General features: G+C 47.6%; 1 protein-coding gene across 3 annotated transcripts; it reads right to left on the bottom strand.

The window, feature by feature from the left end:
* Positions 1–65: 65 nt before the first annotated feature.
* LOC123996348 (protein Wnt-4-like) lies at positions 66–12,827 on the bottom strand. Of its 3 annotated transcripts, none has more exons than XM_046299720.1 (11): positions 12,604–12,827; positions 12,433–12,525; positions 7,004–7,051; positions 6,558–6,792; positions 3,684–3,837; positions 3,306–3,390; positions 2,998–3,129; positions 2,686–2,828; positions 2,435–2,575; positions 2,138–2,300; positions 66–2,012 (listed from the first exon to the last, which is right to left on the bottom strand). In XM_046299720.1, the coding sequence occupies exons 4-11, from the start codon at positions 6,644–6,646 to the stop codon at positions 1,843–1,845; spliced, it is 1,077 nt and encodes a 358-aa protein (XP_046155676.1). In that variant the 5' UTR covers positions 6,647–6,792; positions 7,004–7,051; positions 12,433–12,525; positions 12,604–12,827; the 3' UTR covers positions 66–1,842. The 3 variants fall into 3 exon arrangements, with proteins under 3 accessions (XP_046155676.1, XP_046155677.1, XP_046155678.1); XM_046299722.1 differs by having other exon boundaries at positions 1,877–2,012; positions 2,138–2,274; XM_046299721.1 differs by lacking the exons at positions 12,433–12,525; positions 12,604–12,827 and having other exon boundaries at positions 7,004–7,349.
* Between the last annotated feature and the right edge of the window lie 1,379 nt (positions 12,828–14,206).

Raw genomic sequence — 14,206 nt, forward strand, 5'->3', positions numbered from 1 at the left:
GTAATTCTTATTTTTGTATATATGTTTCACGTGTCGTATACAGCATCACACATCACAGAAGAAACTGTAGTCGTAACAAGTTTATTTGATCAAGTCGACTGCAGAACACAACATGCATCACAATTGTTTCACAGCAGCGTTGGACTAAAGCAACGTGGATGTAGATGGACTGGGCGGATGGGACAGGTATCCTTACTGGTGGAATCTGAGGGGTAGGAGGGGCCGCAGGATGATTGATGTACAAATAAATAAAAGAATAGTGGCAAAAGACTCATAAATACAGTAAATGTCTAAAGACTGCAACTACCTACTACACTGAAATCAAACCGATTTAAGAAAAGGGCTGTAATAATTTCCCTGTTAGTGGTTAATTTCGGCTTTGTCAGTTGAAGTTAATTGTGTGTGTGCTCGCTGTAGGCTGTGTGCCATTATGATCTAGACAAGTCAGTGTAGGACACTGACTTGCAATGCTGCATCCTTTTAGGTTGAAAGAGTACATCATGAGTGTATGTTCAATGGTAGTGTGGTGTTAATATTGCTCTATGCAGTGAGGTTCCTTTCTCCATGCTTGTTAGTATCTCTACTTTCTGGCGTTAGAGGTAATGGGAGAGGTCATTCCACCCTTCCCACGCAGAGGTTTCTGTCATGCGTAGGTCCTCACTCTCATAATGCACTGGCTTATACTATCGACACGGCCAGAGTCCGGTCAACTTTGTAGAACATGTCATCAGTGTTCTATAATTGTTTAAATTTAACTAGGAAAGGCAGTTAAGAACAATGTTTTTTTTTATGATAGCCTAGGAACAAAGTTCTGCCTTGTTCAGGGGCAGTACAACAGATTTGTACCTTGTCAGCTCGGCGATTTGAACTTGGAACCTTTTGGTTACTAGTCCAATGCTCTAACCACTAGGCTTCGCTGCCACCCCGAAACAATGTCTGAACAGTGTTCTACAACCTTTTCCCTCAGGGTCCCACTTTTCACATTTGAAAAATGTAACTTTGTTTAATTTCAGGGACCTAGGATTTTAGGTAGGCTCTTTTAATGGTTATAATAATAATGGATAAGGAAAATAAAGTCTTGACCCGATTTCCCAAAATGTTATTCCGCGAACAAATATGTTTAAAAAAAAATGTATATGAACCTCAATTTAATTATAGCTATTCTCATTTACAGAAAGTGAATAGATCAATTGATAGCGACAGAGTCACACATTGTATAAGATTACTTCCCAAGAAAAGTGCAATTTCTTTGACTCCTTGACTTTAGGTCATAACTCAGATTCTGAATGTCATAGAGACAAACCAAAGATATTCTCAGAGTCGCATCTTCCTTGGGAATTTTACCACTTGTTTATAGCTTAAAGCATCACAGATTTATGCGTTGTTTAAGGTGTAAACAATAAATTTAAAAAATACCCCTTATGTCAAGGGAGGTCCTGTCTCCCACCCCCAAAGAAACATTGGCGCCTCCTAGGTTGGGAACCCTGATTCTAGAGTGTCTGGTCCACAGGAGGTTGGTGGCACCTGAATTGGGGAAGACATGCTCGTGATAATGGCTGGAGTGGAATTAGTGGACTAGTATAAAATACATCAAACACATGCCGTTCCATTTACTTCGGTCCAGCCATTATTATGAACCGTCCTCCCCTCAGCAGCCTCCACTGGTCTGGTCTTTGCAGTGTTCCAGAATGTCTGGGTAGTGTTGTGTTCTAGAGTGTCCGGGTACTGTTGTGTTCTAGAGTGTCTGGACAGTGTTGTGTCTGGGTAGTGTTCTAGAGTGTCTGGACAGGTGTAAGGTTCTTGCGTGTCTTCTCAGTGCTCTGGGTTCTGCATAGACTGGGTTCACTCTCGGCAGGTGTGGATCATCACTGTGTTCTTGCACTGCTGGCAGCGGACCGAGCAGCACCAGGAGAACTTACAGGAGCAGCGCTGCACCACCTCAGCCCGGCCTGCCCGGTACCCTGGCCCACAACACACCAGCTCACAGCCATCTGGGGCCAGCCGGGAGGTGCCTGGGAGGGGAGGATGTAGACGAGGTAGAGGAAAGGAAATAAGGATGTGAACATACAAAACAGCCTGATCACCTAATAAAACGTAAATGCTTTATCCCAGTGCTGCTGATGTGACTGTATCTCACCGTTACAGCGTCGGCCGGCTGTCCCGGGGATCCCATTGTCGGGGTCGAGACGGCAGAAGTCTGGCGAGACAGCGAGGTACACCAGGTCCCTGGCGGCGGGAGGTTTGACCTGGGGGTCCCGGGGCAGCAGGGCTGTTCTGGAGCCGATACGAGACAGACGCACCTGGGTGAGTGGGGGTATTTGTTGAATGTTCGAGATTTTGAAAAGACTGGAAGCAGTAAAAAACTCTAATTTCCAAACGGTTTGTCACCTATTAAATCAATAATGAAGATGATATCCCAAATATATGGCTGTACCTCTGTGGCTCCATCAAAGCGTTCCTTCAGCACGGCGCCGACGCGCCGAAATGGGGGCATGACTTTCCAGCAGGTCCTCAGCTCACAGGATCCCGAGACACCATGACACTTACACTCCACCTGCATGTTATGGAGGATAGCCTGGGGATGGAGGAATATAAAAGAACAATAAGGAAGTCAAAGGAAACGAGGAAAAAATATAATAGAAGTGAAGATTGATGATGTCATCAGAGTGCCACACCGCCACCAACCTTCCGTCCAGCCTCGTTGTTATGGACATTCATGAGGGGTCGCCCTGCCGACATCCCCTTGGCACGCTCCGTCTCATCCACGAAGGTCTGGGAGAAGGCCACACCATATGACAGGTTATCACTGCACCCAGACCACTGGAAACCTGCAGGACAGACAGAAAGATGTTGATAGCATCTGCACATTTTACAGCTATGTATTTCAAGACAATAGAGACAAAGTTTAACTGACAGACAGCAAGAGAGACAGACCTATAGACCGATGTCTAGACACAAGCGTAGACAGAGGATCAGAGGTCCACACCGCAGACTCACCCTCGGGACTGACCCCTCTGACCTTCCTGTCGCAGCCACACCGCTCTAGCTCTCCCCGGCTGCAGCCTCGTGTCACTGCAACCGCCACCGCCGCAGAGGAAAGGGCGTGCACAAAGGCTGCCTCACGCGTGCCTGGTTTTTAGAAGAGTTCAAGACAGCAATGGACTAATTTACCATGTCAACACCTGTCCTTAGTTCTTCTGATTTCAGCCTTGTGAAATGAACGGCTTCTCTGTTACCAGCATGTTAATGACTGTGGTACAACCACAGATTTCCAGTGGTAACTAGAGAGGCCCTGCTGTCCTCACCTTGGCTCATGACTCTACCGAACACGTTGACTCCACGTGGGGTGGTGGAGCAGTTCCAACGGCGATTACGAAACTGGTGCTGGCACTGATCAGACCAACAGCCAAGCCAATGGGACCAAGGGTTCGGGGTTCATATAGACAGGCAGATAGGACATTTTACATAGGTGCTGAGGAGAGTGAACTTTGGTCAAACTGGTGCAATTGTTTAATACTTTACTGAGTACAGATGAGGGAGATGTTAATGATGCTGGATAAAGTGGAAGAAGATGATCCATAATTATAATAATAAATACAAATGCCTGATCTTAAAAAACTCTTCCCCATAGACTTTACTACTTTTGTAACACAACCGATGACAGTTCTGCCCCAGGCTCATACCTCCTCTATGACCATCTCGGCTGCCTTGCGCACAGACTCCATGACCTCTCCCCGCGCCCTGCACACCCCCACCTGCCCCACGGACAGTCCCCTCAGCCGCCCACAGAGGGCAGCACCCGACACGGGCCGCGAGCGCGGCATCCTCGCCAAGGAGCTGAGAGAGATAAAGAGAGGGAGAGGAGAAGATGCAGGGGAGGGGCAGAGGGGGAGATAGAGGAAGAGCAAGTTGGGGAGATGGGGATTGAGGGAGAGCGAGGAGGTAAATGGTGAGATAGAGGAAGAGAAAGTTGGGGAGATGGGGATTGAGGGAGAGCGAGGGGGTAAATGGTGAGATAGAGAAAGTTGGAGAGATGGGGATTGAGGGAGAGCGAGGAGGTAAATGGTGAGATAGAGGAAGAGAAAGTGGGGGAGATGGAGAGCGATGGGGTAAATGGTGAGATAGAGGAAGAGAAAGTGGGGGAGTTGGGGATTGAGGGAGAGCGAGGGGGTAAATGGTGAGATAGAGGAAGAGAAAGCGGGGGAGATGGGGATTGAGGGAGAGCGAGGAGGTAAATGGCGAGAAGGGGTGAGATAGAGGAAGAGAAAGTTGGGGAGATGAGGATTGAGGGAGAGCGAGGGGGTAAATGGCGAGAAGGGGTGAGATAGAGTATAAGGATAGAGGGATAGGCAGAGAATGGGCGAAAGAGCCAATGATGGGTGAAAGAGGAGTGAACACAGGGGACAGGGTTTCAGAAAGAGAAAGAGAAGGACGGAGAAGACACAGTGAAGGGAGGGAGGACAAGAGAAAGACCAGTAGACCAAAGGGACAGAGAAGACACAGTGAAGGGAGAGAGGACAAGAGAAAGACCAGTAGACCAAAGGGACAGAGAAGACACCGTGAAGGGAGGGAGGGAGAGGACAAGAGAAAGACCAGCAGACCAAAGGGACAGAGAAGACACAGTGAAGGGAGAGAGGACAAGAGAAAGACCAGCAGACCAAAGGGACGGAGAAGACACAGTGAAGGGAGACAGGACAAGAGAAAGACCAGTAGACCAAAGGGACAGAGAAGACACAGTGAAGGGAGGGAGGGAGAGGACAAGAGAAAGACCAGCAGACCAAAGGGACAGAGAAGACACAATGAAGGGAGAGAGGACAAGAGAAAGACCAGTAGACCAAAGGGACAGAGAAGACACAGTGAAGGGAGGGAGGGAGAGGACAAGAGAAAGACCAGCAGACAAAAGGGACAGAGAAGACACAGTGAAGGAAGGAAGGGAGGACAAGAGAAAGACCAGTAGACCAAAGGGACAGAGAAGACACAGTGAAGGAAGGAAGGGAGGACAAGAGAAAGACCAGTAGACCAAAGGGACAGAGAAGACACAGTGAAGGAAGGGAGGGAGGACAAGAGAAAGACCAGTAGACCAAAGGGACAGAGAAGACACAGTGAAGGAAGAGAGGGAGGACAAGAGAAAGACCAGTAGACCAAAGGGACAGAGAAGACACCGTGAAGGGAGGGAGGACAAGAGAAAGACCAGTAGAACAAAGGGACAGAGAAGACACAGTGAATGGAGAGAGGACAAGATAAAGACCAGTATACCAAAGGGACAGAGAAGACACAGTGAAGGGAGAGAGGACAAGAGAAACACCAGCAGACCAAAGGGACAGAGAAGACACAGTGAAGGGAGAGAGGACAAGAGAAAGACCAGTAGACCAAAGGGACAGAGAAGACACAGTGAAGGGAGGGAGAGAGAGGACAAGAGAAAGACCAGTTTACCAAAGGGACAGAGAAGACACAGTGAAGGGAGGGAGGACAAGAGAAAGACCAGTAGACCAAAGGGACAGAGAAGACACAGTGAAGGGAGGGAGGGAGAGAGGCCAAGAGAAAGACCAGTAGACCAAAGGGACAGAGAAGACACAGTGAAGGAAGGGAGGGAGGACAAGAGAAAGACCAGTAGACCAAAGGGACAGAGAAGACACAGTGAAGGGAGAGAGGACAAGAGAAAGACCAGTAGACCAAAGGGACAGAGAAGACACAGTGAAGGAAGGGAGGGAGGACAAGAGAAAGACCAGTAGACCAAAGGGACAGAGAAGACACAGTGAAGGGAGAGAGGACAAGAGAAAGACCAGTAGACCAAAGGGACAGAGAAGACACAGTGAAGGGAGAGAGGACAAGAGAAAGACCAGTAGACCAAAGGGACAGAGAAGACACAGTGAAGGGAGAGAGGACAAGAGAAAGACCAGTAGACCAAAGGGACAGAGAAGACACAGTGAAGGGAGAGAGGACAAGAGAAAGACCAGTAGACCAAAGGGACAGAGAAGACACAGTGAAGGGAGAGAGGACAAGAGAAAGACCAGTAGACCAAAGGGACAGAGAAGACACAGTGAAGGGAGAGAGGACAAGAGAAAGACCAGTAGACCAAAGGGACAGAGAAGACACAGTGAAGGGAGAGAGGACAAGAGAAAGACCAGTAGACCAAAGGGACAGAGAAGACACAGTGAAGGAAGGGAGGACAAGAGAAAGACCAGTAGACCAAAGGGACAGAGAAGACACAGTGAAGGGAGGGAGGACAAGAGAAAGACCAGTAGACCAAAGGGACAGAGAAGACACAGTGAAGGGAGGGAGGGAGGACAAGAGAAAGACCAGTAGACCAAAGGGACAGAGAAGACACAGTGAAGGGAGGGAGGGAGGACAAGAGAAAGACCAGTAGACCAAAGGGACAGAGAAGACACAGTGAAGGGAGGGAGAGAGAGGACAAGAGAGAAATGGTCAGCAAGGGAGAGACAAAGAGAAAAAGGGGAGCGACAGAAAGAGATTTAGAGGCACGTCACCATCTTTTAAAAGTTATAGCATGACAAACAAACTCTCTTTTTCTCTCCCTCCCGGAACGCCAGACTTACAGCCAGTTGGTTGCCATGGTCGGGTGGGTTGCCCATAGCAACAGCAGGAGGAGTTGTGCTGTGAGATTGACAGCGGAGACAGTTGGCATCAGACTGTCTGTCTGTCCTTCTCCGTGGGTCAGTGAGTGTCCTTGGGCGGCAGTCTGCCCGTTTCCACGGTTAAGCTTCGTTGTCCGTCAGTGTGTCAGTTAGTTCTATGTTTCTGGTTCCGAGCTTGGGGATGATCCCCTCATATCTGCAGATAGGAGAAGGTCGACCTGGTTAGTTAAGTAATGTGTTTTGTCGGAGAAGCTCATCTCTCCGTCTTACAACTTATTCACAACCATCAGGTCTGTGATCTAGACTGTAGATGAGGGTGCTATTTCATTTTCTTTGAAAAATGCTATGTATAATACATAACAAGTTCTCTGGATGAGTACAGCTTAGTAATAAACGTGGGTTCTTACCAGTTCATGTCCAGCACTGTCCAGTAGTTTTTCTCTTTGGAAATGTGTCTGACCAGATTGAAAATCAAATCAAATTTCTCAGTGAACGGTATCAATGTTATAGATGAACAATTTCCACCTCTGTGATTGCAGAAACATGCCTATAGGAAGGTATTGTCATGTAAAGTTATCCAGGTACACGTCTAAAAACAACTCAATTAGAAAATAAAAAGGTCATATCCAAATAGTATGGTTCTTGACCAAATAAGATGACTTTTTACAATGATTTGGCAGACTGATAAAAATGACGACACTTTTTTTTGTCTGTTTCCCGTCTCTCTCTCTCTCTCTTTCTCTCTCTCTTCTCTCTCTCTCTCTCTATCTCTCTCTCTATCTCTCTCTCTCTCTCTCTCTATCTCTCTCTCTCTCTCTCTCTCTCTCTCTCTCTCTCTCTCTCTCTCTCTCTATCTCTTTCTCTCTCTCTCTCTCTCTCTCTCTCTCTCTCTCTCTCTCTCTCTCTCTCTCTCTCTCTCTCTCTCTCTCTCTCTCTCTCTCTCTCTCTCTCTCTCTCTCTCTATCTCACTGTTTCTCTCTCTCTCTCTCTCTAGAAAATGTTTGAGAGAGAGAAAGAGACTGATATTATAACACAAAGAACAAAAGTGAGGGAAAGTCAACATCCAAAAAAGCCCCTAAGATTTCGATAGGTAAATATGTAAAAAAGCATTTTTCCTCTCTGCTGTTTGTCCCTTGGTTGCTTCCCCTCGTTAAGAAAACGAATGTGTGTCCAGTCCCGTAAAAGACTGAAAGAAAGAGTGAGAATGGTGAGATGGGAGTGATGGGTTATAAAGGAGGGAGAGAGTGAGGGAGGCAGGGAGAGAGAGAGAGAAGAGATGTAGGGTGGCAGTCAGAGGGAGGGGACACTGTGTAATGGTTACACTACAGTACATTAACATTGACACAGATGAATGGCATGGGCTCCACTGTGCATGTTAAGCACAAGACATAATATGTGACCCGGACGTGTGTGTGTGCGTGCACGTACGTTCGTGCATGTGTTCGTCCGTGTATACCCACTAGTTTCCAACAACTTTAAAAGCACCTGTCAGGATATGTCTGTTCATTCAGTGGCCCTAGCTACAGGTTCTCAGTGATGCCACATTGTGTGTTTGACTGAAGCGTGCAGTGGTTACAGTGGCCTGTATGAAATACCCAGCAGAAGATGAAGGATCCTGGGACTAAACACCTCCCTCTGCAACTGGACTTCCTGACGGGCCGCCCCCAGGTGGTAATCGTAGGAATTAACACATCCGCCACGATGATCCTCAACACGGGGGCTCCTCAGGGGTACGTGTTCAGTCCCCTGAGTTCAGTCCCATGAGTTCAGGCTCCCTGTTCACTCATGAATGCACGGCCAGGCACGACTCCAACATCATCATTAAGTTTGCTGATGGCACAACAGTGGTAGGCCTGATCACCGACAACGATGAGACAGCCTATATGGAGGAGGTCAGAGACCTGATCGTGTGGTGCAAGGACAACAACCGCTCCCTCAACGTGATCAAGACAAAGGAGATGATTGTGGACTACAGCAAAAGGAGGGCCGAGCACGCCCCATTCCCGACAGGGCTGTAGTGGAACAGGTTGAGAGCTTCAAGTTCCTTGGCGTCCACATCACCAACAAACTAACATGGTCCAAGCAAACAAAGACAGTCGTGAAGAGGGCACGACAAAACCTATTCCCCCTCAGGAGACTAAAAAGATTTTACAGCTGCACCATTGAGCGCATCCTAATCTGGGTTGCGTCACTGCCTGGTATGGCAACTGCTCAGCCACCGTCCGCAAGGCACTACAGAGGGTAGTGCGTATGGCCCAGTACATCACCGTGGCCAAGATTCCTGCCATCCAGGACACCTATACCAGGCGGTGTCAGAGGAAGGCCCTAAAAATGGTCAAAGACTCCAGCCACTGTAGTCATACATTTACATTTACATTTAAGTCATTTAGCAGACGCTCTTATCCAGAGCGACTTCATAGATTGTTCTCTCGGCTACTGGATGGCAAGCGGTACCGGAGCGCCAAGTCTAGGTCCAAGAGGCTTCTTAACAGCTTCTACCCCCAAGCCATAAGACCCCTGAACAGCTAATCAAATGGCTACCCAGACTATTTGCATTGCTCCCCCCCCCCTTACTTTGCTGCTACTCTCTGTTATTATCTATGCATAGCCACTTTAATAACTCTACCTACATGTCAATAAGTTACCTCGACACTGGTGCCCCCGCACATTGACACATTGACTCTGTACCCCCTGTATATAGCCCCACTATTGTTATTAACTGCTGCTCTTTAATTATTTGTTATTCTTATCTCTTTCTTTTTGGGGGGTATTTTCTTCAAACTGCATTGGTTAAGGGCTTGTAAGTAAGCATTTCACTGTAATACACCTGCTGTATTCGGCGCATGTGACAAATAAAATTTGATTTGATATAGACATGACTACACCCACCCCTCGTCCAGGAATTGCGACACTAAGCGTTTTTGTGTATATATGTATGTGAGAAAGTGTCTTACCTAATGTTTAATCTTCCCAAACTTTGTTGCTCTTTTTACGAGTTCCCCACACCCCTCCTCTATCTCCCCCGTACTTACCCTCTCCTTCGGTCTTTCTCTGCCTCTCTATATCGTCTTAGAAGAAGGGGTGACATTTAGACAAGGGGAAGAAAGCACACTGGCGACAAATATTGGAACTGAGGCAAATAAATCACGAAAGTGGAGGGGAGGGAGGGAGTGAGAGATGAAGAGAAACTACTGGGGTGTTAAACTGAGGTTAAGGGGTAAAGGGAAAGGGGGTCGAAAGGAACATTCAGGGATGTAGAATAGAGGGAAACTCTGATATTAGAGTTCAGGGAGAGGGGTTGGTGCTCCCTTATGGTCCTTTACAGCACTCTGTGTGTGCGTGCGCAGGGATACCCCTGCTGCTGGGGTGTATTCCGTGTTAGATCTCCAGTAGTTGATTTTGTTGTTTTAGTGCTAGGTAGTAACAAAAACCTGCACACTTTGGCTGTCCAGGGATGGGATTGGTAGCATATGCCCATCACTTATACACCTATCTAATTAATCTAATAGTACTGAACAGTGTTTGGTTAACTCGTTGAAAGAGTTGTATGAGGCCCTTGTTGCCCATCTGACCCCTGCCCTACGACCTATAATGATGGCATGGCATACCATAGTCTACCTGAACCCAATGACACGAGGTCCTCTCCAAACAAACAAATAAATAACCTAATTCTGGGTTGGCTCAACTTCTCCCCTCCCACCTCCTCAAACCTCTCCCTCTCTCGCCGTTTGAACAGTCCCTCTCTCTGTTTCCCCCCTCCCTCCTTTTTTAAACTCTACTCCATGTCGTATTCCTCCTTTGTGTCTGTCCATTTCTCTCAGTGACGTCTTCCGCTGTATCCCCCAGCAATGCCATGGCGATGGGCTCGCCACTGTCACGTCCGGCGCCTCCGTTGTGCTCATCCCTCCGTCCCTTCACCCCTCTCTCATAAATAACATCCCCTCTTTTTGATCTGTCTTTCCTCCCGTTGGAGCCCTTTTTATCATCATAGATGGCCTCACACTCTGATTGTCTATAGTCACATTGCAGGTGTGAACTAGCTACCTCAACACCTGTGCCTATTTAGTAGTTTGTGTAACTTCTTAGAGGTTTCCTAACATGCAGGTGGGTGGTGTAGTCAGAGGTGTTATGCACAGCGCACCTCAAAGGGGCAACTGTGGCCAAATTCAATATCTTTGAAATAATTCTGTGTATGAAAAACTTTATCTTGGATACTTTCATTCTACAAAGAAATACAACTGATGGGGAACGAGTACACATTGGTGGTGGATATTGGTGTGATTTCCAGTGCTTTGAGCATTGAAAAAGTTCTATATAAATTCAGCCCTATAGCATTATGATGTAGCTTGTATAACAGGTAGGGCTGTGCTGCCACTCCATCCAGATATCTGTACTGTATTGTTATCTCATAGTGTGCTGATTATTACTGGATGGCCAGCTGACCTCAATCCCCCTGGTAACCATGAACTCTATCGTAAAGCCTTCTCTTAGATTATTATGGGATGGAAATGTGATCCCTCCTTTTTTCAACCCTTTCTGGTGGTAACTCTTTCTCCTTGTGTCTCTGTCTCTGTCTTTGTTTCTGTCTTTCTCTCTCTCTCTCTCTCTCTCTGTCTCTCACTCTCTCTCTCTCTCTCTCTCTCCTCTCTCTCTCTCTCTCTCTCTCTCTGTCTCTCTCTCTCTCTCTCTCTCTCTCTCTCTCTCTCTCTCTCTCTCTCTCTCTCTCTCTCTCTCTCTCTCTCTCTCTCTCTCTCTCTCTCTCTCTCTCTCTCTCTCTCTCTCTCTCTCTCTCTCTCTCTCTCTCTCTCTCTCTCTCTCTCTCTCTCTCTCTCTCTCTCTCTCTCTCTCTCTCTCTCTCTCTCTCTCTCTCTCTCTCTCTCTCTCTCTCTCTCTCTCTCTCTCTCTCTCTCTCTCTCTCTCTCTCTCTCTCTCTCTCTCTCTCTCTCTCTCTCTCTCTCTCTCTCTCTCTCTCTCTCTCTCTCTCTCTCTCTCTCTCTCTCTCTCTCTCTCTCTCTCTCTCTCTCTCTCTCTCTCTCTCTCTCTCTCTCTCTCTCTCTCTCTCTCTCTCTCTCTCTCTCTCTCTCTCTCTCTCTCTCTCTCTCTCTCTCTCTCTCTCTCTCTCTCTCTCCCTCTCTCTCTCCTCTCTCTCCCTCTCTCCCTCCCCCCCCAGGGAAATGCTAGCTGTTTTCTCAGCCTGAGTATGAACAAAGCAGTCATATCTGACTTAGACGCTACCATTTACTGTAAAGGCACACCCACCGGAGAGAGAGGTTTCTTCTGAAGCTACCCATTTCCATTGTAAGGACAGGGGCTGAATAGTAAATTAGTACTGCTGAATATACTACCATAAGAAAGTGTGCTTGCGCTCATAACGTGTTTCTGTGCATGGGCGGTGGTGAAGGGAGCTGTGAATATTATGGGATGGATGTGTTAGAGGGGTGGGGGGGTGAGCAGCAGATGTCTGAATATTATGGGATAGATGCGTTGTTAGGCGGTGGGTGTGTGGGTGGGGTGGGGTGGCGGTGGCTGTGAAAGAAAGGGAGGGGTATTGTGAGTATTATGGGATAGAGAGGTTGACAGGCAGAGGCCTGAGAGAGGGAAGCTAGGGGAGAGTGTGTGGGTTGTGCGGGTATAAGAGGGGGATAAGAGTGGAATGTGTGTGTGTGTGTGTGTGTGTAGGGTGCTATTCAGGTGTTATGAAATGGAAGGTGGGGTGTGTGGTTTTGGGGGGGTAACAGAACATCCAATCGCAGACATTGGGGCTTGGGGTCAAGGCGAGGGGAAATGTTATGAGGTGTGCAGTCAGAAAGGCAGAGAGAGTAACGGCTCACTACACCTGGGCTGGACACACTGGCAGACAGGTGTAGAGAGACATTGCGTTCCCTCCAGGTTTGGTGTGGCAACTCCTTTTGAACAATAACAGTCATACCTGGAAGACATACACTTTACAGCTCAACAATAAAAACAATGTGAATTTCAAATGACCATTACCCCAGTAGAAACATACCTAATTAAATCCCACCCAGGCAGAGATCATTCTGGTGTAGGGCCTCTTGCTTCCAGGGCACAGTCAGTGCACTTGACCTGTAGAGGGAGTAGGATCCCAGGCTATTTAGTATAGCAGCAGAAGACATATCTACTGGACAGGTGTTTGTTCTACGTTTTTAAGGATCTTTCTGTCTGCCGGCCTGTCTGTTTGCCTGTCTGTTTGCCTGTCTGTTTGCCTGTCTGTTTGCCTGTCTGTTTGCCTGTCTGTTTGCCTGTCTGTTTGCCTGTCTGTCTGTCTGTCTGTCTGTCTGTCTGTCTGTCTGTCTGTCTGTCTGTCTGTCTGTCTGTCCGTCCGTCCGTCCGTCCGTCCGTCCGTCCGTCCGTCCGTCCGTCCGTCCGTCCGTCCGTCCGTCCGTCCGTCAGTCAGTCAGTCAGTCCGTCCGTCCGTCCGTCCGTCTGTCCGTCTTACCTGGACATTTTTTGTCTGTATGCTTATGTGTGTGTGTGCCATGTGTGTGTGTGTGTGTGTGTGTGTGTGTGTGTGTGTGTGTGTGTGTGTGTGTGTGTTGCGCGTGTGCCGTGGGTGTGTCTAACCCCCCCCCTGTCTAGCAGTGTGTTCCTTCATTATCCCAGCTGTCATCACTTGTCTGTCTACATGTCTGACTTCAGACCGCCTCCTTTGCCCCCAATCGCTCCCCAACCTTCATCTCCAGGGGTTGGCTCAGAGGCCTACTATACATAGGTGCATCTCAATAGTCTATAAAGGTCTCCTCTCCTAATCTCTGCACTGACCTGAAAACACAGGATGGGTGAAAGCAATGTACTGTAGGTGCATACTAAGGAGTTTCTCTCACCTGTCCATTTCTTGCACATCAATGCAGATCAAGGAAAGAAGACAGACTAGAAGGCACACTAGACTATTTACATGTTCCCTTTTATGGTCAGCAGGCTCCTATTACAGAGACATAGTATTATGGGATGTTGTGCGCTGTGATTCAGAAGGGGTGGGGAATATGGAGGGGGAAGGACAGAGGAAGGTTTACCCCCCCACTAACCAAATTGTGATTGGTTGATACAGGGTCCCCCCCACCCCTCCTCAATCTCCATAGTGACAGAGCACAGGAGAGAAAGAAGGTGAGAGAGTGAGTTTATTCTGTGGGTTTGGCTCAGTAGCTTTTAGGAACTGATTTCCAAAGCATTTTCACCTGTTATTATCAGGGGAATAAAACATGAAAGGTAGAACCAAAATATACAAGTGTAAATAGCAACAATTGTATTTTCTTTGTCTACTTATTTCCTCTGGAAGAAAAAGCAGGATATAAACTTTACAGTGGTGCAAAAGCCTGGTTGATATACTGATAATGTACTACTGATAAATCAATATCAGCGATACAGTAACAAAGTCACAAAATGAACCGTGTTTGGTTTCAGGAACCCTGGGCCAGGAAAAATGTACTTGCAGAGACCTGACGAGGATGGTGAGAGAGGGAGGTAAGAAATTCACCCACACACACACACACACACTACAACATGATACCATTATATTGTCTGTCATCTAGAAAATGCCACCCCATAAGGACAGAGTCCGACCATTCAGAGTGATGCATGACAGTCCACAGTCC

The sequence above is a fragment of the Oncorhynchus gorbuscha genome, linkage group LG15 (assembly GCF_021184085.1).
Source record: "Oncorhynchus gorbuscha isolate QuinsamMale2020 ecotype Even-year linkage group LG15, OgorEven_v1.0, whole genome shotgun sequence".
Taxonomy (NCBI): Eukaryota; Metazoa; Chordata; class Actinopteri; order Salmoniformes; family Salmonidae; genus Oncorhynchus; species Oncorhynchus gorbuscha.

Bases quoted from the DNA above. Each gene is read 5' to 3' on its own strand.
- LOC123996348 (XM_046299720.1), bottom strand. From the start codon at position 6,646: ATGCCAACTGTCTCCGCTGTCAATCTCACAGCACAACTCCTCCTGCTG. The intron at 2,576-2,685 runs GTTGGTGGCGGT...CTCCATCCCCAG, and splicing joins ACAACGAGGCTGGACGGAAG to GCTATCCTCCATAACATGCA. The intron at 2,301-2,434 runs GTACAGCCATAT...CCACTCACCCAG, and splicing joins GCTTTGATGGAGCCACAGAG to GTGCGTCTGTCTCGTATCGG.